Source organism: Oryza sativa, chromosome 9 (genome assembly GCF_034140825.1).
Source record: "Oryza sativa Japonica Group chromosome 9, ASM3414082v1".
NCBI classification, from domain to species: domain Eukaryota; kingdom Viridiplantae; phylum Streptophyta; class Magnoliopsida; order Poales; family Poaceae; genus Oryza; species Oryza sativa.
In genome coordinates this window covers 14,120,899-14,148,769 of record NC_089043.1, presented here as the reverse complement: position 1 = coordinate 14,148,769, position 27,871 = coordinate 14,120,899, and the positions used below count along the sequence as shown (strand labels likewise).

The 27,871-nt window shown below is 41.0% G+C and overlaps 2 protein-coding genes across 2 annotated transcripts; both read left to right on the top strand.

Annotated features, from left to right (window-relative positions):
- The first annotated feature begins 6,480 nt into the window (after positions 1-6,480).
- On the top strand, positions 6,481-13,277 carry LOC112936451 (ankyrin repeat-containing protein At5g02620). The gene is made up of 4 exons (XM_026020447.2): positions 6,481-6,865; positions 7,201-7,488; positions 11,587-12,227; positions 12,350-13,277. The coding sequence occupies exons 1-4, from the start codon at positions 6,526-6,528 to the stop codon at positions 13,052-13,054; spliced, it is 1,974 nt and encodes a 657-aa protein (XP_025876232.2). The 5' UTR covers positions 6,481-6,525; the 3' UTR covers positions 13,055-13,277.
- Positions 13,278-23,325: 10,048 nt separating this feature from the next.
- LOC4346755 (UDP-glycosyltransferase 90A1) lies at positions 23,326-25,087 on the top strand. Its single transcript, XM_015755645.3, has one exon. It carries the CDS (start codon positions 23,392-23,394, stop codon positions 24,895-24,897), a length of 1,506 nt encoding a protein of 501 aa, XP_015611131.1. The 5' UTR covers positions 23,326-23,391; the 3' UTR covers positions 24,898-25,087.
- The last annotated feature ends 2,784 nt before the right edge of the window (positions 25,088-27,871 follow it).

Below are 27,871 nucleotides of genomic sequence, written 5' to 3'. Positions count from 1 at the left end.
GACTTATCTCTAATGACCGATGATTCTTCTCTCATCAATTTGGATTTACCTCTACTATGGGAAATCACCGGTCTCTTAACTTTTACCTCTTTGGATCTCCACACTTGCCTAGGTGTCGTTCGAGGCTCTAAATTATTACATATTTTGTTCTCCACATCTTCGGCCTCCTTTTCTTTTTGACCTATGGCTCAAAGATGTTGTAGCCTCCTCTTTTGAGAGCGAGATAAGCCAGAAGGTATCCACTTCGGCTGTGGTTGTTTTCCAGGAGATAAACAATGATTCTACATATTTTTGGTCGAAGTGGAAGCTCCTATGTTGCTCTCAATCTTTCCACTCTTCTGCAATACCCCCGGTCAGACCGGCCTCTGGTCCCGGTCAAACCGGCCACAAGCCGTTGGTCAGACCGGCCAACAGGGTCGGTCAGACCGGCCGTTGTCTGGCGGTTAGACCGGCCAGCTGGCTCGGTCAGACCGCCGATGTCGACAGCAACGGCGTCGGCTTTAGTCTTCTCCGCTTGTATAGTTTTTGCCGCATCTCTAGTAGGTACATGAACACCTTGATATTCCTCATTGATAGCAACGACTTCCGGAGCTTTGGCTTCTTTCCTCACCTACACCTTTTTCACCTTTGATCCACCGGACCGATTCTTTTGTGAGAAACGGTCTTGTCCTGAATTAAGTAAATGATTCGGTACTGACCTAGGTGATTCCTTCCACTCTTGATAATACGGCATAGGTGGTTTAAGCATCCATGGCATATAATACATAAAAGGATAACCATATAGTGACATTAAATATGGATACCGTGGCATCACAACCGGAGGTTTGTATGGAGTTGGTATGGTTGATGGCTTCGATTGCTTTGATGTTTGACCAAATCTCTTCCTACGAGATGATCTTGGTCTTTTCGAATCACTAGTTTGGTTATCAGATCGTTGATCGGCTAATCCTTTCTCGTACTTAGCCATAAGCATCTCAAAAGTGAGCTTCGGCTTTTTATTCTTTTGGGAACTAGATGACTCATCCTTTGCAACTTTATGATCTTCGGCCTTCGCATTGTTGATCCTATTCTTTGGCCAAGGATCCCTAATAATAACACTTTTCCCTTTCTTTTTGTCAACATCAATAGGACTAACAGGGAGAAGATCACTAACAATTCCGGTCTTAGGCATAGATGTAACCGAAATAGTTTCACAAGTGACCGATGAAGTATCAATCGGCCTTTGCTCCATCAAGCTTGCATCTTTAAAATAATCATGAAACTCATGCTCCATTTGTGACCATGTAGAAATTGAATTAGGAGCAAGTAAACTATACCATGTAGATGCAAAGTTTGACAAAGAAAGAAGAAACAACTTTAACTTAAGCAAATCATTACTACCGGCCTTACCACATTGATCAATAAATTGGCCGATATGCTCCATTGTTGTTCTAACATCCTCACCTATAAATTTTGTGAAGTTGGGCACCTCAAATCCTTGCGGGTATGGGACCGAATCTACGTGTTTAGGATATGGCCTTTGATATGTATGCATGGCTACTTTGGATTCTATTTCACTACTATCCTGCAAGACATTGTCATCATCTTTTCCAACATCCACATGACCGATTTGTGACTCGGTCTTAGGTGACAATGCTATTTCACTTTCGCTTGTGATACAATCCGAACCGTCATTTAGTTCGGCTATATCTTAAATGATGCTATTCTCTAAGCTAGCAACACAATCCGAACCACCACTTGGTTCAACTATTCCATCATTATCTAAACTAGTAACACAATCCGAACCGTCACTTGGTTTGGCTATTCCATCATTGTCTAAACTAATAACACAATCCGAACCGTCGCTTGGTTCGGCCATAATGGTTGTTGCATCATTATCCAAACTAGCAAGACAATCTGAATCAACATTTGGTTCGGCTATACTCGTTACGGCATCATTGCACAAATTATTACCACAACCCGAACCATCGCTTGGTTCGGCTATACATGATATTGCACTATCATCTAAGGTAGCATTTAAGCCATTGTCATCCACTCGGCTTTCCTGAGCCAGAGCTTCATGCAACACATGATCAACATCAAGAAATATCTGGCCATTCAATTTCTCTTTAATAGAATCAAGCAATCCATCATATGCAATGTTGGCCAAATTTTTATCAGTTATTTTCAAACTAAAACATCGGCTTTTAATATCTCTAAACCTTTCAATATAATCAGCAATAGATTCATTGCATTTATGCCTAGCCAATGTTAAATCAGACAACCTAAGCTCAGTTTCATTAGTGTGAAAATAATCATGAAATTTTTGTTCTAATTGAGCCCAGGTAAAAATTGAATTTGCCGGTAAAGAAGTAAACCATGTAAAAGCAGTACCGGACAAAGATAAAGAAAACAAGCGCAATTTAAAAGTATCACTATTAGCCTTACCATATTGCGCTAAAAATTGACTTACATGCTCCCATGTGGTCCTACTATCCTCACCACTGAATTTGGTAAATTCGGGAACTCTATAACCACGAGGATATGGTACATTATCATAATAATCAGGATATGGCTTTTGGCAAACCTTAGCACGATTCCTAGTTTCAATCCCGAATTTATCCCTAATAATCCCACTAATTATATCCTCCATATTATTAGGCCCATGTTAATTCGGTGGTGGATTCGGTGGCCTAATAGGTTGTGCTTGCGGCGCAATATGATTATATTGGCCTTGTCTAGTATCGGGAGGATACCCCCTACAAACATCATTATAAGCATTAGGAACATGTGGGGGAACTTGAGGACTACTTGTAGCAGTAGATACAGGAGGATCAAATGTTCTAAAGTGATACAAATAACTAGCATTAGTCATCGGATCTATTCCCTGTATCAGAACAATTGCGCCGGTCTGATTGGCCCAGGGCCCGGTCTGACCGGCGTCCAGATGTGCGGTCGGACCGGCCTGAGACCCGGTCTGACCGCCGGGGTGATATCCGGTCTGACCGGCCGTTTGGCCGGTCGGACCGACGGCTATATCACGGTCTGACCGGCCGTGTGCACCGCTCCATCGGTTTTACTACCCGTTTGATCTATAGGAGGTTGGTTAGCAGTGGTAGAGGCTTTATCTTTTAATGTGTAATCATCCATAATAGAACCGAATTTAATCCTTAAAAACTCATCAAATTTACCCTTAAAAATTGCATCTAACTGATCTTTAAAAGCAACCACAGATGAATCTATTGTAGATGCAATTTGTTGTTGGATAGAGTGTGATACCTCATCATTGCTTATCACGTCGGGAGCGAGCTTGGGACGTGGCCCGGGCTTGATGGTCACGCCTTGACGAGTCCTAGTGCTTGCTCTCATCAACGCCTCCCGTGTGAGCTCATTGATGTACTCCTCCATAACTTTACGATCTTCTCCTTCGAAGTCATCCAATGTGACCGGTATCACATTGGATGGCTCCACCTCCGTCTTGGATGGTGGCTTCGTCATGGCGAAGTCGAAGTCGAGTTGACGATGAACGGATCTCTTCCCCAGTGGAGTTGCCAAAAATCGTGTTGGCAACTTTTTGTGACAAGTCGACAAGCACGATCGCAACACCTAAACGTCTTGCGGTGATATGGAGTCGCCAACCACCTCGATCTAGCCAGACGGCCAAATCAAGATGGGTTTTATAGAAAAACAGCTAAACCGGCTAGCAAAGCCGATTTAGAGATCAAAATCAGCCTCTAGGCCGATTTAGATCGATATGAGGATAACTACCCGTCTCGTGGGCAAAACGGAAGGTTTTCAGGACAAACTTACAAAGAGGTGTCGCACTCTCGCAGCGGCGGTGGATGGTTTACGGCGCAAACCGACAAAGATGGACTAAACTAAGGTAAAATAGAAAACATAGTAAAAGAACGATTCAAATATATTGTATTTGGAGGTTTTACAATGAACCGGTCTTGTCCCTTAAATAGGGGTTGGTCTTGCCCTCTACAGGTCCTTCTCCATGTCCAACTCGGGATAGAAACTAAAGGAAACACGAAACATGCCTTCCCGAGCAAGAAAACCCGAGACCCGACGAAAACAGACTCGGACTCGGACCCTACCGGTCTGACCGCCCACACACCTGCGGTCAGACCGGTCCTACTAGCCGGTCAGACCGCCCACGTACCTGTGGTTTGACCGGCCCTATGAAGGAAGCCTGGCACTTTCCAAACTTTAGCAATTTTTCCCTATTTCGTCCATAGGTGCCAAATTTGGGTGTAAACAATTTTCTATTTAATTCTATTCACTTTCTTAATAACCGTATTTAACCTTAAATATCCTTATAGAGGTAGTAGGTAAAAGCATCCAACTTATATAATACTACCTCCATTTTTTAATAGATGACACCGTTGACTTTTTCTCACATGTTTGACCACTCGTCTTATTCAAAAATTTTATGCAAATGTATAAGATATAAATCACACTTAAAGTACTATGAGTGATAAAATAACTCGTAACAAAACAAATTATAATTATGTAAATTTTTTGAATAAGACGAATGGTCAAACATGTGAGAAAAAGTCAACGGCGTCATCTATGAAAAAACTGGAGGGAGTAACTAAAAAGAAGAAATGTGGAGTAGAGGTTAAGAGCAATCATGAATTATAAACTAAAGGACGCCTCAGCTCGATGGGGTTGACATTTCACGAACTATTTGAACATATCGATAATTTACACCCAAGTGTACAGCAACAATCATGGAGGTTCACTTAAAATAAAATATCAACAGATCATTTCAATCTTACTATAGACTCCTAAGTCCTAACACAAAAGTATCGTTCATTGCTGGAATCAGGAAACAGAAGACTCGGTTTCATATGCCTAGCTGGAACTAGACACCATGATTACCATGAACAAGACTGGGTCTTGATGGACAAATGTATGCGTGCCCATGATACATGGCAATACATATAAGAGGTTAGTAGTATAGCCAGCAACCGGCTATTAAAAATCCAACTCATCAAAAAATATAGGATTAATTGGATCTATGCTATTGCAAATTTTCATATTTGAAAAAATGCCGCTACAATTCGTTTATTTGCAATCATGCCATTGGAATTTTACAAAATTAGATTTAAGCCACTACCGTCACATTTTCCATCCACCTTCTTCGTTTTCCGTTTCTTCCTTCTTTCTCCTGTCTTCTTCTCTTTGCCTAGATGCTGTCCGGTTGAGGTCGGGGTTCTTGGTCCAGCGGCACTGGGGCGGTGAGGGCTGCGGTGGCTGGAGCAGCACAGGCGCCGCGCCTACGACGGAGAACCCCATCTCTCCATCACGGCAAGGAGCGCAAGCAGGTTGGGAGGAACGGCGGCGCCCTTGTGTGCTCGCGCCTGGAAGTTGAGTACTCCGCGCTGGATTCGTAGCCAACTGCCGTCGGATCTTGTGCACCCGCGGAGTTGGCGAGTGGCGGCGGTAGAAGGTGCTAGTGGATGGCCGCCGCTTCTTGTCGCTCGCCATCGGCAGGTCCAGATCCAGGGTGCTCCTGGTTTGCGTGGCGGCAGCGGCGCTGGCTGCCTCGCCGCGCAGCAAGGGTAAGGGCGGGGCTGGTCAGGCGGAGGTGGACTGGTGGAAGCAGGTGCCGGTGAGCGAGGCGCTCGCCGGCGGCGCCGGCCAAGCCCCCTCCGCCACCGCCGCAGTCACTCCTGCTGTGGGGAGACGTGGTTGTGGAGGTCCTCGAGGAAGTTACCGGCGACGAGGACGGGCGCGGACGGGGAGGTATTCGGGTTCTGGATTTGGCAGAAGATCCTCGCTGCCGCCGTCGTCGGGTTCTGGTTCTGAAGCCGCCGTCGTCGGGTTCTGGTTCTGAAGCCGCCGTCGTCCTCCCGTTGCTCGTCGGCGCAGCCTCGGCCTGTCCCCTGCCTCGTGCTCTCGCTGCTCACCGGCACTGCCTCGGCCTCTCCCCCGCCGTCGTCACCTCACCTTCTCTCCGCCCGCACACAACGACATGACAATGAGGATGGCGACGTGAGAGAGGAGGACGGAAAGAGTGACGGGAGTGGGACGGAAAGAGTGACGGGAGTGGCATAGATTCAACTTTAGAAATTTTCAGTGGCATCCAGCCGATAAAGTGAATTGTAATTTCATTTTTCTGAATGTGCAAATTTACAGTGGCATGGATCCAATTAACCTAAAATTATAAGACTTCTCACCTTTGACAATATCTATACTCTTTCATTGGTGTAATTAGCTAGGAAGCGTGCAAATGGTGGGAAAAGCTTGTAGCTGCAGCATGCATGGATGACTATTAATCATGCTGCTTTTCCTACCGCTGCAGCCCGGCGATAGATTAAGCATCGGTTACTAGTACTCTCTCTCTCATGTTTTCTCATTCTTCCATATAGGATCTGTCTTAAATGAATAGTACTATTGTCCGTTAAATGTACCCTATTATATCTGCTCTAAGTCTATATATGCCTAGCCCCCAATCACATTTATTCATCCAGACCATCGAGCCATACAAACTACAGCGACATTATTGACGAGATAGAAAGCATCGTGGGCGAGGCGATGGCTTCTTCAAGCAACACCAGCGGAAACAATCCACCAGCAGCTGGACCATCGTCGTCCGCACCAAATCGCGAGCATGCCGTAGGCATGGATCTGCTGGACTTCACATGCGACTACTGCAAGCAGCTGAAAGAGAAACCACCCCATTCGCCATCTTGTCCGGAGGGAGGCTTGCCGAATAATGGGATAATTGCCCAACAAGAAGCTCCTCCACAGGTCAGCAGTCAGTCTTCTTCACCTGTAGAATCTGTCACAACTGCAACACTTCGTCCGATCTGCTTCCGGTGCACAAATTTGATGTACAACGAGATCAAAGGCTTGATCGGCCGCAACGTTGGAGGTGAGGCGCACATCACACGCCCTGCCAGTAATGCGTCGTACTATATATTCCCTCCGTTCTAAAATACTCGTCGTTTTGAGTTTTCGTTTATAACGATCTGGCCATTCGTCTTTTAAAAAATTAAGAAATTATTATTTATTTTGTTTATGGCTTGCTTTATTACCAAAAGTACTTTTATTATGACTTATTTTTTTTATATTTGCACTATTTTTTAATAAAAGGATAAGTGGTCAAACGCTACAAACAAAAAATTAAAACGACATCTAATTTGTGATGGAGACAGTATGATTTTGTAGGCAAAGATGGTGTTATACCATCTCCTATTAATTTTGTAGGCGAGGAGGGTCGTTATGCGGAAGATATTAGGAAGCAGAACGAGAATGGAGAGACGATTTTGCACGAGGCGGTTCGCCGTGCTGACAAGGACATGGTTGAATGGCTCATGCTCGTGGATTCAAAACTGGCTCTTGTTCCGATGGAAGGCACTTCCCCGTTGTATCTGGCCGTCTCTCTAGGATATCACGACATTGCAACGATGATACACACACAAAGTAATGGTTTTGTATCCTACTCCGGACCAAACGGACAAAATGTTCTGCACGCCTCTGTTCTAAGAAGCGAAGGTATTGTATGTGTCTCACCTTTGATATTTTACATTTTAGACCTTGGTCAAAAATTATTTTACGAATAAACATGTATAAAAACTTATTCGAGGAATAGTCCATTTTTTCTCGGCGCCAGAGTCATTGATGCCGAGGTTCACTCTGGCGCCGACACCCTCGCTTCCTGTGGTGAAGGGGGTCTCACTGGTGGAGAAAGGGTTATTACTCCCGGTTCATAACCCCCCTATAGTCCCGGTTTTCAAACCGGGACTACGAATCCGGGACTAAAGATCGCTATCTTTAGTCCCGGGTGAAAAAACCGGGGGTAAAAATCCATTTTCGTCCCGGTTGGTGTAAGAGGCTAATCCGGTTGCTCTTTCCGGTTCCTTTTTATTATTTTCTTTTCTTCATTATTTTTAAATATATTGATTTCACTCCATCCCGTCCCCAAAATCCCAAATCAATCATCCTCAAATTGCCATCAAATCCACAAATCGATCATCTCAAATACTCAAATACATCACAAAATCTTAAAAAAAAATTACATCACAACTTCTACAAAATTCATCACATATTCACATCACACACAAATCAAATACATCACACAACAATCTCAGATCCAATCAAATACATCACAGAACAATCTCAGATTCTTAAAAAAAAAGGGGAGAAAGCGCTGCCTCGCGGCGCACCGCCGCCGCGCCAGCCGGCCCTCCGCGACCCGCCGCCCTCGCGACCCTGGCAGTAGAGAGGAGGAGAGGAGAAGGAGGAGAGGAGAAGGAGAGGAATAGAGATAAGGATGAGAGGAGGAGACAAGGTTGAGGAGAGGAGTTAAAGGAGAGGAGGAGGTACCGGCCTTGATCCGATCGCGCACACCTCTCCGATCTCCGCGTCGATCTTTACTCCCGGTTGGTTTTACAACCCGGGACTATAAATAGATCTTTAGTCCCGGTTGGTAACACCAACCGAGAGTAAAGCGTATGGCGATCTTTTTTCCCGGTTGGTGTTATCAACCGGGACTACAAATAGATCTTTAGTCCTGGTTGGTAACACCAACCGGTACTAAAGATTGAAAAAGTACCCTGTAGCTTTTAAACCAGGACTAAAGATATTTTTAGTCCCGGTTTTTAATACAACCGGGACTATTGTAAAATCTGGTCGACCGACCAAAGATGGTTTCTCCACCAGTGTCTGCACCAAATAGACTTGCGTTGAGGACCTATTTATGAAATAAATTTTAAAAAATAGGTTGAAATGTACTCCCTCCGTTTCACAATATAAGTCATTCTAGCATTTCCCACATTCATATTGATGTTAATGAATGTAGACACACACACATATATATATAGATTCATTAACATCAATGTGAATGTGGGAAATGCTAGAATAACTTATATTGTGTAACGGAGGAAGTAAATACTTTTCTTACAACTTGGCCTTTAGGCTAGCCTCTTTGGTGCTAAGGACCTATTTGTAAGAAAAAAATTAATTGACAATTTTTTATAAAATTTATTTTACAAATAGGTTCTTGGTGCTAGTCTATTTGGTACCAACATATCTACATCTCGGTTACTAGGGAGCGAGTTGAGGTATCTACATCTCGATTTCTAGGGAGCGAGTTGAGGTTATCGGTGCCAGTGTCATTGACACCAAGACGTTGAACCTTGGCTCCAGCATCACGCATCGAGAAAAGAGTATATTCATGGAACAAGCTCGTTTAGGAGTCTATACGTAAAATAAGCTTTCAAAAAAGATCAAAGTGTAAAAAAGTTCAGTCTCACCTTGTCAGTCTTTAATTATAGACATTTAAGTATAGACCAAAATCCTTATATGCTACCGAAAGTTCACAAGTTTTTATATATACCATTATAAATTAGCTATTCCCATATATGTCATCAAATGGAATTTCCGTTCACCCAAGAGTAGAAATAGTGTTAGCATTTTTGAAAAATAACAAAATTGCCCATAGACTCCCTTTCCTGCTATGTGAAGCACAAATCAGGATGAGTTGCACTTGAAACTATAACTAAAACTTTAGCAATCATTACTGATGCGACACACAACCAATGGCTGGATGCAACGTTTATTTCTTCTCTTCCATTTTTGTAGTTAATTTATAGATAATAGAAAGAAATTGTTAATAATCTCTTTAAATGGCACTAATAACAGTAATTTAATTAATTAGTTATAGTCTAATGTATCTAACTGGATGTAAGCATACAATTTAGAAAAAAAAATACAAAACAATCTCTCGGCTTAGCAAACTGATCGTGTGCTTAATTTAGTCGCAAAAAATAGGTATACTTAACTTCAAATTTGCGTGCTTAATTTCATCTTGTCATGGAAGTAAGTAATTTCATGATACAGACATTAGTTGATTAAAAAAAAATGCATCCGCTTTATATATTCGTAGTAAGAAAACTAAGATAAAATTGAGAAATTTCTAGACTATTCAGCTGCCTTTTCCTGAGCCAGAGAGGTGGAGTTGTAGACGAACACCAACAATTAAGGAAGATAAAATGGAGAGACAATGCATAAGAAAGAACGGAAAAGAATTCTAAGGGTAATTTTGTACTTTCCATGCCAACTAAAATGATCAGATAACGTCGATGGCATATGATGAAAGAAAAAAATTAACGTGGATGGCATATGGGGAAAGAAAAATATTATTTAGTGGCATATATGGGAATACCAAATTTTCGATGGCATATGAGAAACAGATGAACTTTCAATGGTATATAAGGAATTTTCTCACTATTATAAGTCTTCTCGCTAGAGGATCCTATTCGACACCGACTCGACGGCTGGCGCGTCTGCGCCACAATCTTATTGTTTCTTTCATGAATTTTTGGACGTATTTTAGACTTTAAATCTTTCAGCCCAAATTTTAAACTTTCATTGTAAAATTCAAAACTATCAACTCAAATATAAAAAAAATAACTCAAAATTGAAAACTTGAATAAATCTTGATTCGAATGTTTTCAAATTTGAGTTGAGAGTTTGAAACCCTAAGTTGAATGTTTCAAATCTTTGACTTAGAAGTTTTCAAATCTGAGTTGAAAGTTTTAAATTATGCTGCTTTGGCATCAAGTTTAGGGGCATTCCCGTCATCTCTCTTCCAATGCAACCATTGAGCGGTAGCACGACGGGCAGACGTCACATGGGGCAATGGCAGAGGCTGAGCTGGGAAGGGCGACCCACGAGAAGTGTGAGCACTGGCTAGTGAGCAGTGGCCTCGCGCGTCTCCCCGCCATCTCCTCTCGCTCTGTCTGTCGCTACCGCTTGATCTGAGACAGTGATTCATCGTTTCCATCCGCGACGCTAGATCTGGAGACCGCAGCTCACTTCCCCAGTCGTCCACGCCAGATCAGAAGCTCTTGCGGCTTGTTGTTGCCACTGCTTGTGGGTGGCTGAATCCGCACGTCTCACCACCATTGAAAATACTTGCCTGCACGTCACCTTGGTAGGATTGGAAGGTCCCTCTCATTGCCAGGGATTAATCTTTTGTTTGGACGTTTCAATCGAAGGGTGCCAATATACCGAAATTCACAAATTTCTGAAATTTTGAACAAATTATTACCAAATTAACAAAAAAAGGACAAATTTAAAAATTTCGGCTGAAATAAGATCATATCGGCGGTGTGGGGGTGGGGAGGTCCGAAATGACCGAAATTTTGAACCCCTGCTCATTGCAGTTCGACTCTTATCTCTTTAGTCATCCCCGACCTCGCTGTCGTCGAGTCTGCAGGTGGATGAGCCAGCCCAGACCGTGCCACTGCATTCCCACTTTACTTTCCCCCCCTTTTTCCGCTCTGTGGATGGCGGGGAGGGTGCTGTACGAGGTATGGGAGGCTTGGACACCGCCATCCGGTGGTGGTCCTTATCGGAAGCAACAATGGAAGAGGGTGACATGGATGGGTGTTAGCGGAAAGCTTGATGGTAATGGTACGATATAAGTTGTAGTGCTATGTAGCAGGTGACACGAATAGTAATACTCCATAATGATGTTATTTTTTTTTCAATACGGTAAACTTGTAATGGTATGAATCGCATTAACCCTTCATTTAAACTACAAGATCAGTTCGCTGAAATTTTGACCAAGATGCCTCACACTCGCAGGGTTCACAAAAGATTTACTGGGATGGGAGTGCAAAGAGATCATCCCGCCAGTCCATTCCGAGCAAAGTGTGCAACAGACGCCTAATAAGTTTTCTGTCCTTGCCGAGCGAGGTGATAAAGATGGAAGTACACCTCTTCATTTTGCTGTCTCAGTGGAAGACCGTTCATTTATCAACATATGTTGGTTCCCCTTTTACCGGACGATCAACGTCCCAATATGTGATCTGTTGGAGGTTAAACAATCTGTGGCGTTTCAACCTGATATAACTGGATCTTTCCCCATACACATTGCTGCTTCGATGGGTGTCCTGAATGCCATCTCCATTCTACTCGAGAAATGCCACGATTGCGGTGGTTTGCCCGACGCTAAGGGAAGGACCTTCCTCCATGTTGCTGTGGAGAAGAAGAGGTGCAACGTAGTCAAGTTTGCTTGCAGAAACACAAAGTTGTCATGGATGCTGAATATGCAAGACAGCGATGGGAACACTGCTCTTCACCTAGCCATCCAAGCAGGCGATCTTGGGATTTTCGGCTGGCTGATGGGGAACCAGCAAGTTTGCTTGAATTTAGCCAACAAAAATGGGCTTACTCCTCTAGATCTCGCGGAGAGTAAGATTCCTCCGCAGTTCAGTTATAAATGGGTAATGGACTTTGATGAGACCTAGCTTATTCCAAAGTTTCCCTTTAAACACCAAACTTAAATCATCAGTATTTAGTTAATTAGAAGATTCTCTTGTTCTTTCTCATCTCTTTTATCCTGCAGACTGCACGGAACTTGATGTACGAAACACTGAAATGTGCCAAGGCCGAACACGGTAACATTCGCCGGGACCGCTTTGAAAAGGACTACACTTTTCAAGCAGATGTTGAGAATGAATCCGAGAGGATGACAAAGCTAGCGCAGGCTGCCATCGTCGGGTCGGTGCTCATCGCCACGGTCACGTTTGCTGCGGCCTTCACGCTACCTGGAGGCTACCGTCAGGACGACAGTGGCACACCGACACTCGCCGGGAGCTACACCTTCCACGCGTTCGTCATCGCCATGGCGTTCGCCTACGTCTACTCCTCGCTCGCAACATTTGGGCTCATCTACTCGGCGATGCCATTCATGGACATGAGCGTCCGTCGCATGTACTTCCGAGGCTCTCTGCAATTGATCGCATGCTCGTTGAGAACCTTGGCGGTTTCGTTTGCGTTGGCCGTCTATACGGTGGTTGCTCCGGTCGATCGCTGGACTGCTCTCGTTGTGTGCCTGACTGCTTCTGTCGTGATGGGCTTCGGGCATGCTAACGTTCTGCAAACCCTTGCTCTTGCATGGAAGTTGCTCGCAAGAATGGGGTATCGGTTGTCGGCGATGTTACTGGCAAGGATAATTATGCAGTTGGCGTTGGCATATTGGTCATATATACCCATTTTTGGTTTGCCGGCGTATCTAAAGTCACGCAGCATCGGTGAGCATCAGCCATGAAGGTAATAAGTAAGCAAAATATATATACCTGCAGGTTTGAGTTGTGTGCTAATGGATGATTATCAAGGAAGGGTGCTTGGCATGAAGGTGATATATATATGTATGATACGTAGTACGTTATCATGCCGACCTGACAATGGACAATTTCATGGTGTGTTTTTGTTTGTGAAATTTCTAATGGTTCGACTATATGTCACATGTAATTTTAATATGAGTAAAATACATAACCGGTCTTTAAACTTGAACGGAGAGGTCATATAGACACTACAAGAAAAAGCATTTTCGCTGACGTTGGGTATTTATTTTCGCAGGCGGACATGACCCTTATAGCCAAATAGCCGCCTACAAAAATGCAAATCGGGGTGAAGTTCACTGTCGGACCACTTAAGCGGCGCCTGCGAAAATAATTTTATATAGATACGGATTGAGACAAATTTTATATGGAAATTGTATCTCTCGACGAGATCTATAATTTTCTAGTTGATAACTTTTTCATTTGAAATATTATAGATATTCAAATCTATGATTCAAATCTCAGTTAGGTAGGCTCAAATGGAACGATACGCATATTTCAACAGAATTGATGCGTAGGTGAGTTGGTAAAGGAGATCATGCGTGAAGGATAGGTCTTGGGTTCGAATCCTAGCCAAGACATGGTATATAGAAATAAATATAAATAGATAGGATGATAGATTAATATTTGAACTTTTAATTTGGTACGTAGAACTAATGCCACATATGGAGCGGTGGCAATAATTTTTATTACAACGATGTAAAGTGTTGCAATATGATTTTTTTGCCACATCCATTCCATGGCAACATCTAAATTTATTACCACTAAATAAAAATCGTTGCAATAACCTATTACCACGCTATTTATTACCACGGCTAGCAACGATTTTAAAATTGTAGCAACATGTATTTATTGCCACAATTTTAGTATTGTTGCCACGATTTTTTTCGTGGCAACAAATGATTTTTCTAGTAGTGGAATCTAGGATGCAGTGGCAATACGGATTCGCCACCCTCAACTAAAACCGCACAATTAGTTCTACAGAATATGCCTCAAGGAATGATGGACCCAACAGTGTCGTCAAAGTGACAACCATGGAAAAAAAAAAGGATGCGTCTAAGTCGATTCTTGTTCTAGTCTTATAGGAAATATGAAAGGAGAGGAACAATCAAGTATTCATGAACAAAGAGATGCCGCTGCAACAAATCATTGAAAGGGTGACCGATGACATTTGGTTTTGGTGCGCAGGCAGCACGAAAGGCATCAAGTCCTTCATGCCAGATGAATAAGGCGGCACATAGATAGTAATATGTAACATAACACCTTGAAGAAATGGGGCAAGCTTGACGTCCCGCTCTCCGTCCACTACCCTCATGGTCCTTATCCTTCCCCTTTCTTTTTACATGTAATTACTAGCCATAAAGGCTATTTGTACCGTGTGTTTCCTTCTCCTTAATACAAGTACATCGCGAAGGGGTTTTTAAGAAGGCACTACACAAGCTGTCCTCAATCTGGCATTAAGTAGCTAGTTATTATATATTAGTGAAAATTAGTTCTATAGCATGGAAAGTTCACCATTTTAGACATATAGCACCGAAAATTCTTTGTTCACTTTAATTGCATCCAAAACTTTCTCTGTTAGTGTTTTTAGCATTCCGTCAACTCTACCATTAGTCATCACAACATACCCCTCTTCTTTCTTCCTCTTGCTTCTTCTTCCCAACTGCACGCGAGCACCAGATCAAGATCAACTTACTAATAATTCATCACACTGATTCAAGTGAGATTATATTATTTAAGTACTTGCACCGTTAAATAATACTTTGCTTATGACTCTATTGCTTGGTTGGTTGCCACGTGTGCGGCCTTGACATCGTGTTAAACATAGATCGGTAGAGGTTTAAAAAAAGACGCATGATGCGCAATACTCCCTCCATTTCATAATATAAAACTTTCTAGATATTCATATAGATGTTAATAAATGTAGACACACAATGTCTAGATTCATTAACATTTATATAAATATAGGCAATGCTAGAAAGACTTACATTATGAAATAGAAGAAGTAGCTTTTACAATCCTGATAATATATTATCATAATCTAGATCTCTTAACAATCAATGTTTAATGAAATACATCATTAAAAAAACTTGGATTCTTTATTTTTTTTTACTTAAAATAATAGTTCAGAAATTATAATTATACAATTGTGCCCGTGAAATTTATTGATTGAATTCTAAATTTTGAAATTAGTAATTAGCAATTTGTAACATACAGGGATTCATACCGAGTACACCTAATATGTATTAATTACGGATTTCATTATTATTAAATCAGTAAAAACTTATTTTTGGGACTTCAAAACAAATATAACTTTAGTCCTTATTAATTCCAAACTTTAAAACTATTACATCGTGGAAAATATGTATTAGACACTCTAAACTGAGTACAGGTTTATATTTTATTTACGACCTTTTAAATTACTAAATCATAAAAAATCTCTAATTGAAACTCTAAATTATATACTCCCTCCATCTCATAATATAATAACAAGATTCAATTTTTAAAACATTTGATAAACAATTAGTATAATATAACATAAATTTTATGTGATGAAAGTAATATAATTGGATCGACATTTGAATTTACTTTCATATGGTTATAATTTGGTTGATATAAACCTTATAAATATAAGAAATTATAAACCAAATATTAGTTTTGAAGACTGTTTGAGTTTGACCATATCTTATATTATGTGACATAGGTTAGTTTTTTTTGACGAAAAACAGCAGGAGAGGCTCCTACTGTGGTAATAAAATTAAATAAAGGAAAGTTATTTACAGGGAATCAAAAGAAAAGAAAGTATGTTGCAAGATTAAAGCACCAATGTGTCTAGCCATGATTGAAACTTTTGTTTGTCTCTCTCCTTCACTCTATGCATAAGAAGAGTGAAATCTTCCTTGAAATCTATTTTCCACCTGTGCAAAGATATTTGGATATTGTTAAAAACGAGTGCATTCCGTTTGCACCATATTTGCCAACAAGCAGTGCCCACCACTTCCACAGAGAAAGGTTGATTGAAGTGTCTGAACGCCAACTCGATCATATCTAAAAAATCCTGATCTTCATCCCAGAATATACCTAAGAAGTTCCAGCATGATTGGGCAAAACTGCAAGAAAAGAACAGATGCACCATGTCTTCTAGGACACCTGCGTTGCACATTCTGCAGGACTGGCCATCCTGAACATTAATTTGTCTCCTTTGAAGCATGTCTCTTGTGTTGAGTCTGTCCATGAATAATAACCACAAAAAAGCTTTTACTTTCATAGTGCATTTACTCTTCCAAATTGTTGTGATGGTCGGATGAGGTGAAAGGTGTGCAAAGAACATGTCATAGACTTTCTTTGATTTGAATGTTGCTCCCCAGGAATACTTCCAAGAGTCACTTTGTGATGAAAAAACAATAGACTCCAAAATGTTTGAGAGCTCATTGAGTTGATGCAGAGCTTGTGGAGAGAGGGGAAGAAAGAAATTGTCTGAGAGGTCATTTTGAACGAATATCTGAATTGATGCATCTTCATTTGAGGAGAAGGAGAAGATCACGGAAGGCAATCTGAGGGATGACATCTGTCCAAGGATCCTTCCAAAGGAGATCTGTGTCTCCTGAATTGATTTGGATGGAGCTAAAGCCTCTGAAAAGAGGGGTAAGACGAAAAATATCCTTCCACCGGAATGATACTTTTTCCTGCATAGCATGGGGAGGCAAAGGACTGTTGTTGTAATATGAGTTCCATATCAGTCGAACCTAAGGCAGCATTTTTTTGTCGTAGAATTTGTCCAAATGTTTCATCAAGAGGGCTGAATTTTGGAATTCTAAATTGATGATACCAAGCACCCCTTTTTGTTTAGGTTTGCAAACTTTATCCCATGCTGCCAATGGAACGGCCCTAGCATCCATCTCATTTGACTTTCTTTAGAGGCAGTGTCTTCTTGTCCTGTCTATGTGTTCTATCACCTTTTTTGGTAGCTTGAGAGTGCACATGTAGAAGGTTGGCAGAGAAGAAAGTACTGAGTTTACCAAAGTGAGTCTCTGTCCTTGGTTTAGAAACATAGTGATTGCAGGCAATCTTCTTTCCACTCTGTCAATTAGAGGGGCAAAATCTACAATTTTTGGCTTTGTGGTTCCTATAGGCAAACCTCGATAAGTGAATGGGAGGGTTCCTATGGTGCATCCGAAAGTTTTAGCAGGGATTTCAGATTTCTCCTCTGCTATATTTATTGGGATCATGCAAGATTTGTGAAAGTTTATACTCAGGCCAGTAGAAACTGCAAAAGACTCAAGGATGCCCTTAAGGCTGAAGATTTCCTTTTGACAAGCTTTCATAATGATCAGAGTGTCATCTACATATTGGATTATTGGGAACTTTGAATCTTGCTGAGGAATTGGTTGAGATAGCACACCTACATCATGAGCCTTGTTAATCATGGATTGGAGCAGATCGGCTGCCAGAACAAAGAGGAGAGGGGAGAGAGGTTCCCCTTGCTTTACACCTCGACGACAGTTAAAACTTGTTCCAGGAACTCCATTGAGTAGCACAGAGGTGGATGAAGTTGAAATTATATCTGTTACCCATCTGATCCAAGTGTTGTTGAAGCCTTTAGCTTTCAATATTTCCAGGATTGCTAATGTTCCAAAGAATCAAAAGCTTTTTTAAAGTCAATTTTAAGGATCACAATCTCTCTCTTACCCTGATGGCATTGGTGGATATATTCAAAGGTCCATGCCAAGCAATCTTGAATTGTTCTGTGCTTTATGAAACCATATTGGTTTTCATGGATAAGATCAAGGATGATTGCCTGAAGTCTGTCAGCCATGATTTTTGCTATAAACTTTGTGCTTATATTCTGTAAAGAGATTGGTCTGAAGTCGTTTGATGACTTTTTTGGGACCAAGCAGATATAAGAATTGTTCAGATTCTGAATGGAGATTCTCAAGTTAAAAAAATCATCTGCTAATTTAAAAAAATCATCAGAGATGATGCTCCAACACTTTTTCATGAATAGGCCGTTAAAACCATCTAGCCCAGGGGCTTTATCTGTGGGCATAGTTTTAATAACATTTTCAATTTCCTGCTTGGAGGGTAAGTCTGAGAGATGTGATAACTCTGATGAAGGTTGGATTAGTTCATTTAGCTTGATGATCATCTCATTTCCTTTAGAAGTACCCATTCTGTCTTTGAAACATTTCAGGAAGGCTTGAGCTTTTTCATCATGAGAGGTGATAATGCTGCCATCATCAAGTGTTAAATGAAAGATCTTGTTTTGGCGATATCTTTGTGTAGCAGAAGCATGGAAAAATTTGCTGTTCTCATCCCCAAATTTCACCCATCTAATTGTGCATCTTTTCTTCCAAAAGATATTCTTGTAATGAAGCAATTTAAGAATATGATTCTTAACTATTCTAAAGTTCCATTCCTGGATGAAAAGTGGTCTTTCCTCCTCAATTCTATCTAGCATATCAACTGCATCATTTGAGTTACAAATCAAAGAGTTCAAATTTGACAGTCTTCTGCTCCAAATTTTAAAACCTCTCCTCAGATTCTTGAGCTTTCCATTTATTATTTTTCCTTGGTTATCAGCTCTCATAGGGATATCCCAAATGTTTTTAACTGTCTCCATAAAACCTGGGATATCTACCCAGAAGTTTCCAAATCTGAAGATCTTTGCCTTCGGAATTGAGGTCTCAATTGAGATCACACATGGGGCATGGTCAGAGATGCATTTACTTAGAGCTGTGACCATTGTGTTTGGGTAGATAGTTGTCCAAGATGGGGAAGTAAAAAAACCAATCCAACTGTTGGAGTAGGGGTTGAGACTGCATGTTACTCCAGGTATATGTTCTGCCCTTTAGAGGTAATTCATGTAGACCAATGTTGCTGATGATCTCATTGAAAACCATGATGTCATTCAAGTCTCCCCCAGGCAAGTTTCTGTTATGTACAGACCTTATGAAGTTAAAATCTCCCATGAAAATCTATTTTTCTTCCGGGTGAATGATAAGGCCATTCATCCAATCAACAAATTCATTCCTCAAGTCTCCTGCACAGGGTCCATATATATTTGAAAGGGTCCAGTACGCATTAAATTAACATCTCGGAAATTAAAGACATATACGACGTTGAGTCTCCATCTTGAAAACATATTCGCAAAATCTAAATCGAGAGGCATCTCGTTTTAGTGCTAACAAGCGACGCCATCAGATGTTGTCCGAGTATGTGTTGATCTATAGTACTTGTCTATCAACTAAATATAAAATATATACCTGCCACCTATGCTTCAAGTAAAATTTTCTCTTAACTTACTCATCTGATCTACGATCCAATTATACTATTGTGTTCGTAACAATTAAATCTTTATAACAAGATCTCACATGATTATGTTTTAATTAAAAAAACACAAATTATTTTAAGATTTCATTAAATTACATCTTCAATAAACCCTAAAAGTAATTTACATATATTATAGAAGTACCTTAAAACAAAAAGAAAGTAACTTGTCACGACATTAAAAGTAAATTTGTTGTGGAGGTAACTATGATACGTTGATTAAATCTAACTAGATATAGATAAGCATGGCGGCACGCCGCGCAGCGTTCTAACTGGCAAATATGTTTAGACAAGTATAAAGATTTTATTTATTTGCTTATTAAAAATGTATGTATTAACGCAAGAGGTTTGTTAGGCACGATGATGCATGAGTGGAGCTTGATTTAGATTTTTATTCAGTAAAGTATCGGGGACAGCGTATTACATGGTTTGATTGCTGAACATGATGACAAAATTTACAGGTCGTTTCCTAAGCATATATATAGAACATTCTTAAGGGGCCTGTTGGGTGGATTTTAGCAGGCTAAACAGATATAGGTCTTTCTCGTTTGCATGGTTGTTGCGAGGTCTTGTATGCTTGGAGACAGAAGAGACCTACCATAAATTAGAAACCGAATAGATGTGTATGTAATCCGATATCACCGAGTGGCAGCCGTTCGACATGCAAAGAAACAGCTGTCAGCAAGCATTGCATGCATGAGAAAGAAACAAACAGAAAAAGAGAAGAGAACCATGCAGGAAGCTGACACGCTTGGAGACAAGAATACATGCATCATTACATCCGGCAGCATGCAACCAATAGAAAAAAGAGGAAAACTATACCATGCATTGACGCGTGTAGCAACCAAAAGAAACAAGAGGAGAACTGTACCATTGACGTGTGTTGTAAACGTACTGAAGGAGAAAAAAAAGAAATGAAAATAGACGTCACCACACACAGCACGCTTGCCAACCAGCAGGCAGATCAAGTGAACACGCAAGGAGAGAAAAAAAAAACAACCTGTGCGTAGACAGGAACCGGAGAAACCGGATGGAGAATCCCACACGAGAAGCTCTGGCAGCAAAAGAATGACGTGTCACTTCGGACCAGCAGCAAAAAAAATGATTATATGCATTAACATTTAACAACTTAATTTAGCAACCGACTAATCTGCATATCATTAGGAAACTGCAATGAAGCTAAAAGTGAAGATTTGTCAGATGCAATTTTCGCTCGATATAAATGGAAGCAATGGAAAATTTAGGACACTAGTGCATTCTGAGCATCATGCTTACTTTGAGAACCCCAAACAGCTAACTAAACAATTTAAACTATTAGAATCTCTTAGGTGCTAGAAAATTTTAAGTCCAAAGATGTACTCCCTCTATTTCCTTTTATAAGGCCTATAGTTTTTTATGTTGTTGAAAAACATAAGGCTTTCATGTAAACTGATTGAGCCTTTTATCACATAGTCGTTCTTGCATTGTTAGGAAATATCTCACATTCTCACTGCCATCCACTCTCCTATTTCTAAGGTATTTAAGTATGGGTGACCTGATCATTTTAACTCATCTTTTTAGTATTGCCCACCAAAATAAGAGTTAAAGGGTTTGGCACAGCTCCAACTCTAGCTACACTCCTAGAGCTAGAGCTCAGCCAAACAGTTTCAGCTCCAACTCTAGCTACACCCCTAGAGCTGAAGCTCAACCAAACAGTTTCAGCTCCACCAAAACTAGGAGTGGAGTTGGGTGGAGCTCTCTCACAAAATGTACTAGAGTTGTGGAGCTGGGTTTAGGCAGCTCCACAACTCCACTCCAGACTTAACTCCTGGAGCTAAATTTAGAAGTTGGAGCTGTAACAAACATGCCCATATTTTCAAATGGAGGGAGTACATGAAAACATCAGAAATAAAACTTCCTTGCATCCTAATTTATTTTCAGAGGAACTGGTAGCGTGTTTTTTTTCTTCAGCCGAGGACCAAATTAAACTTGGGAATCGGAACTTCGCTGGATAGCAGAACAATCCTATTCCTATCTCTTGAGACTGTTTACCAATGATTGTAAGGATGATATGGTAAAATTATCAAGGAAAAAAATAGATATCACAAGTTTAACAAGAACAGTAAGCTGGACATGCAAACCGTTTCTCATTTATCACTCATATATTTACTCTACACCAAATGAGCACATTTTACAGTGACAAATTTATTTAGTCATTTTACAGTGAACATATCAGCAAAGAAAAACCTTAACTCGTCTGTGTTCTGGAAAATAAAGGTTTATTATAGCACCAACCGCGCGCTTCTGGATTTAGCCGTAAGCAAACTCTCACAGAACTTCAAGATATTTGCATTTCACAAGGGTTATTATACCTCTGAGATATTTGCATTTATAACTTGTGTTTAAACCTGAACCAATAGGTTATCCAAGAAGAAGAAGAAGGGAGGCCACCGCCGCGAACGGCAAGTCGAAGGCTAAGACCCTGTTTAGATGGAACTAAAACTTTTAAGTCCCTATCACATCGGATGTTTGAACACTAATTATAAATATTAAACGTAGACTATTAATAAAACACATCCATAATCTTGGACTAATTCGCGAGACGAATCTATTGAGCCTAATTAATCCATAATTAGCCTGTGTGATGCTACAGTAAACATTCTCTAATTATAGATTAATTAGGCTTAAAAAATTTGTCTCGCAAATTAGCTTTCATTTATGTAATTAGTTTTATAAGTAGTCTATATTTAATACTCTAAATTAGTGTCTAAATACAGAGACTAAAGTTAAATCCCTGGATCCAAACACCACCTAAGAACTGCCTCATTATTTCTGATAGACTTATGTTTTTACCCCCACAATATATTTACTTTTAATGTCGTAATAATTTATTTTACTTTTGTTTTAAGCTACCTCTACAATATATGTAAATTACTTTCACGCTTTATTAAATTTACTTTTAAGACTAAGAAGTAATTTAATGGAATCTAAAAGTAATTTAGATTTTTTAAAAAAAGTAATTTGTATTTTTCTAAAAAATATAAACATATGAGATATGAGATCTTGTTATAAAGATTTAATTGTTATAAACCCAATGGTATAATCCGATCATAATTTGGATTAGTAATTTAAGAGAAAATTCTATAAGAAGAAAAAAATACATACATTTTTGGGTGTACTAGTAACAACTTGATATGAGATTGAGATCGCTGGTTGTGGCAATCCAGTGTACGATCTCTCGTCATAGTCACGTCCAAACTCCAGACATATTGCTTTCAACAAAAAATAATAGCCATAGCCCATGCAAAACACGAGCTTACTTGTAACGACTAGTTCCTACGAATCCAACAACCACCAAACTCCGTAAGAATTGTCGGTGTCGTCAATGATTAATCCAATCTGACTGACCGTCATTGATTTATAGGGAAACAAATGAAACCGTCCAGATCCATTTGCTGTTGCTCTTGTATTTTGCGCATCAGCGTATGTAGTCACTGTAAGGCCATCTCCAACCTAGAAACCCATCTAGTAGTTTCGATACTTGTTATGTTATATAGACACTATACATAGAAACTATCTATTCAATGGATGGTGTCTTCAAATTAAATTTTTATCCAATCATCTATATTCTCTCCTATTTTATCCACTTATCATCTTATTTTCATTCTTGGTTCTTGTGTAGATATGGTTTCTTGCATGAGAAATGGTTTCTTCATTTTTTTACCTCTCTTCTCATTAACTCTCTTGCCACATCATATTTTTTTTCTTATATAACAATGTATTAAATACTATGGACACTAGATGATATTGAGGGTTGGGATAGCCTAATACTCCGTAACTACTATTAACATGTAATAACTCATCACATGCCGCCGTAGTGGTATCCATTAATCCATACGAAGTAGTCTATTACACCGAGAAAAGCTCTCTGCAACTCACTCACTCCACTTCTGAGACCATGGCTTCTGCTACTCTCACCACATCAGCAAGCCATGGCCACCTCCCTCACCTCGCTATCTTTCCGTTCATGGCGAAGGGCCACACCATCCCGCTCATACAGCTTGTCAACTACCTCCGTCACCAGCGCCTCGCCGCCGTCACCTTCTTCACCACCCCGGGCAACGCCGCCTTCGTCCGCGATGGGCTGTCGACGTGCGGCGGCGCCGGTGAGGACGACGACGATGACGACTTAGCCGTCGTCGAGCTCGCGTTCCCCGCGGCCGACGCAGCATCACCGGGCGGCGCCGAGAGCGCCGAGGGGCTCACGTCCATGGCGTCGTTCGTCGCCTTCGCGGAGTCCACGTCGCTGCTGCGGCCGCGGTTCGAGGCGTCCGTCGCCGCCATGCGGCCCCCGGCGAGCTTCCTCGTCGCCGACGCGTTCCTGCACTGGACCAACGACTCCGCGGCCGTGCTCGGCGTCCCCAAGGTGTCCTTCCTTGGCACCTCGACGTTCGCGCACGTCATGCGCGAGCTGATTGTCCGCCAAGACCCGTTCGCCGTCCTGCGGCCCAGGGACGCCGTCGACGACGACGACGAGAACGGCGGCGGTGGCGGGCCGCCGGCGACGACGTTCTCCATGCCGGAGTTCCCGCAAGTCAAGCTGTCGGTGGAGGAGCTTATGCTGACGTTCAGGGACTCGTCGGCGTTCGTGGCGATGATGGAGCTGGACGCGAAGATGGGGAAGTCCATCGAGGAAAGCCATAGCTTGATCATCAACACGTTCCATGGCCTAGAGGCTCCCTACATCAAGTTCTGGAACGAACATGTTGGGCCTAGGGCCTGGCCCATCGGTCCACTCTGCCTTGCGCAGCCCGCATCTGCGCCCGCCGCTACCCGGCCCTCATGGATGGCGTGGCTGGACAACAAGGCGGCTGCCGGCCAGTCGGTACTGTACATTGCGCTCGGGACTCTAGCGGTGATCCCAGAAGTACAGCTCAAGGAAGTCGCCAAAGGGTTGGAGAGGGCCGAGGTTGACTTCATATGGGTCGTAAGCCCTAAAGACATCGACCTCGGCCCAGGGTTCGAAGAACGCGTCAAGGGAAAGGGGATAGTGGTAAGGGATTGGGTTGATCAATCCCAAATTTTGCAACACAAGAGTGTGCGAGGTTTCCTCAGTCACTGCGGGTGGAACTCTGTGCTTGAGAGTGTCACGGCTGGTGTGCCACTAGCAGTTTGGCCAATGAATTTTGACCAACCGCTCAATGCGAGATTCTTAATTGATGATATGAAGATAGCGGTTATGGTTTGGACGAGCAATAGTCTCAGGCGAGGTTTGGTTACACATGAGGAGATCTCAAGGGTGGTGACGGAGCTGATGTTAGGAAAGGTGGGGGTAGAAGCTGCTAAGAATGTTGCAAAGCTGTCGACTTTAGCTAAGAAGGCTGTGGATGAAGGAGGATCATCATGGGTTGTAGTGAGGGAGATGATCAATGAGTTGTGCGCAATCAATGCTAATAGGAAGTAAGAGAGAAACCTTGATCATATCATAATTTGATTAGACAGGTTCAACTCTTAATTTGATGAGTTGGCATATCTGTGTGTATTGGATGGAGTATTTGGGGGATATGGGGGTTGGTGCTTGCATCTATAGATGTAACATGATTCTCTTTGTGTACTCTTCATTAGTGGTATAAGAGATATGGTATGCATGCCCTCGTCATTTCTCTTGATTGTTCATCACTAATGGTGCCAACAATCACTAATAAAATGCTTAGAAAACTTTGCCTTTACATAGATGGGCTGATAGCCGCGTCTGAAGCAGAATTTCCATAGGGGATACATTGAGAAAACCGTCTATAAAAAGAATATTTTCGCATGTGGTGGCTTGACTACTTGTGCAAAACTATATATTTGTACTCACAATGAACAATAAACAATTAATTTCGCATACCGAATACAAAATAAAAAAACACAACGCACTCAATTATTTGCACGATCCAGATTTATTCACATACTAGCTAAATGCTCGTGCTTCGCTATGGATAAAAAGACAAAATATCATAATATTGCCTCAAATAAAATAAAAATATATTTTCCATGGAATATGTTTTCCACCTTTTATAAATATGGAATACTCACCTTAAGTTAATCTTATATGTGATTAACTATTTAGATGATTTAGTTGTTATATAATACTTCCTCCGTTTCACAATGACTTCTAGCATTTCCCACATACATATTGATGTTAATGAATCTATATAGATATATATGTCTAGATTCATTAACATCAATATGAATTTAGGAAATGTTAGAATGACTTACATTGTGAAACGGAGGGAGTATTAGGAAGTTAGGGGGTGATATGTAAAAGGCACATTCGGCCACCACCATTAATTAGACTATTAGGGTCTTCTTTTTTTAAGTATCGGTATAGAATTTGAGCAAAAACACAGCGCCACAATATTCGAAATACCCATACCAAAAAAACACACAAGAAACCCAAGAAACTAGGGGGTGTTTAGATCCAGGTTGTCCCATGGGTTATCCCTAATCTGATGACAGCTTTGGCCACTTCTCTTCCTCACTTGTGGTGATATATTAGGGTTAGCGTGGTGAGGCTGACAAAGGAGTGAAGAGATAGAGTGATGAGAAAATCCACGTTACGATATATATATATATATATAGGAGGATATAATAGGAGGTGGCGAGGCGGAGTGGTAGTACGTATAGAACGATGTGAACAACTTTTGATGCTCGGCATTTTAAGCTTTTAGTAGATTACCAAAGAGTTACGAAGGAAACATATAAGAACAGGAGGCTATATTAAGAGCAAGTTTAATAGTATAGCCAACTGCTAACTCCAAATTATTTATAGCCAATTTATACAATAGCTACCTATAAATATGTGCTTCCTCCGTTTCACAATGTAAGTTATTCTAGCATTTCCCATATTCATATGGATGTTAATAAATCTAGATAGATATATATGTCTAGATATGAATGTAGGAAATGCTAGAATGACTTACATTGTGAAACGGAGGGAGTCCTACACTATTAATATATAGTCACACCTGTTACCCGCTGCTCATCTTTTTTTTTCTTTTATCTTCTCCATATGTATGTATAACTGGCTTTTAGTTTGCTATTGTTCCTGCTCTAAGAAAAGACTTTTCTAGCTAGAGTCGTTCGCTTATGCCAATCACCTTAATACCATGATTTCCACAAACGATCAACCTAATTAACCGACCGTTTCCCGAAATAGAACTTTTAATAGATGATCATATATGTGAAAATTAATATGTATATTTCCAGAGTCGGTCATCCGACTGCCTTTGGCGCAAAACTTTCTAGAAGCAGTCTTTCATACGTCCACCCCCAAGCACAGCGATGGTGGCACTTGTGAACCGCGGATTTGTTTTTCTAGGTACACAATTATTGGAGAGGTCTTTTAATTATCTCACGTTGTTCGTACGTACTTGCGGGTCAGTTCCGTGTATAAACACAGTGAATCAGTGATACTGACTTTTATATATTGTTAATATACCACGCGGATATATAGAAAAGTAGGAGGTATCTCACCAATTCACCAAGCAAGGGTCCAAGTCAATCGACGCTCTTGTCCTTCATTTTTGGTGTTGTTTCTAAAGAAAATTGTGCACGTGATACGCACTATGATCGATCCTAGCTAGCTAGCAGTTGTACGAGTATAAGAAAATGAAGAGATCCGTTTAGAAAAGTTGGAGATGTGGCCAGTTATTTTGATATGGATCAATCTTGACTCTTGAGAGAGAAGAACTTAGGTAACATCGCCACGTATATAGTTGAAGCCTCCTCTTCTTGATATTATTTTTTATTATTACTATTTCGAAAATAACGCTTCATGTTGCAACAGTGGTGGTGTTGTTTTTCCGAAACAGTACAACATGCATGCAAACTCACCCCTATAAATACACGCTTGCACACTCTACCCCTATAAGCACTTTTGAAAAAAATAGGTTCGTATATCTTAAAATTAACGAAATTACATATGCAAACATATTGCCATTGATAAGTATGTTTCCTATATATATGCGGTGACGGAGGCTTCACGTGGACAAATTCTTCGTGTGGAGGAGGGGATGAGAAAAAATTGTTGCCCCATTACATTTCATGGGTGGAGCGATGGGGGAATTTTGGCTCTGCCAGGGCAAGTACAGTGTTGTAAGGTATAACCACCATAAACACAAAGACCAGAAATGAATTATTATCACTTTCTTGTTTGGATCATCTCAATAATAATAATTCATATATACATCTAATGGAATTAGAGATATTAAGATGAAGGATTTTAAAAAATAAATTTAAGGAAGAGGGATGTGCTAGTCAATTGCATGTATACATACACGTTTTGTATTATGAAACATCGAAAAAAATTGATTGCATATAGGGGCAAACACATCGACTCGGCAAGGTGAGTCAGCCAGCCCAGCTATCAGAGAAATCAAGTATTTGAAGTAGGG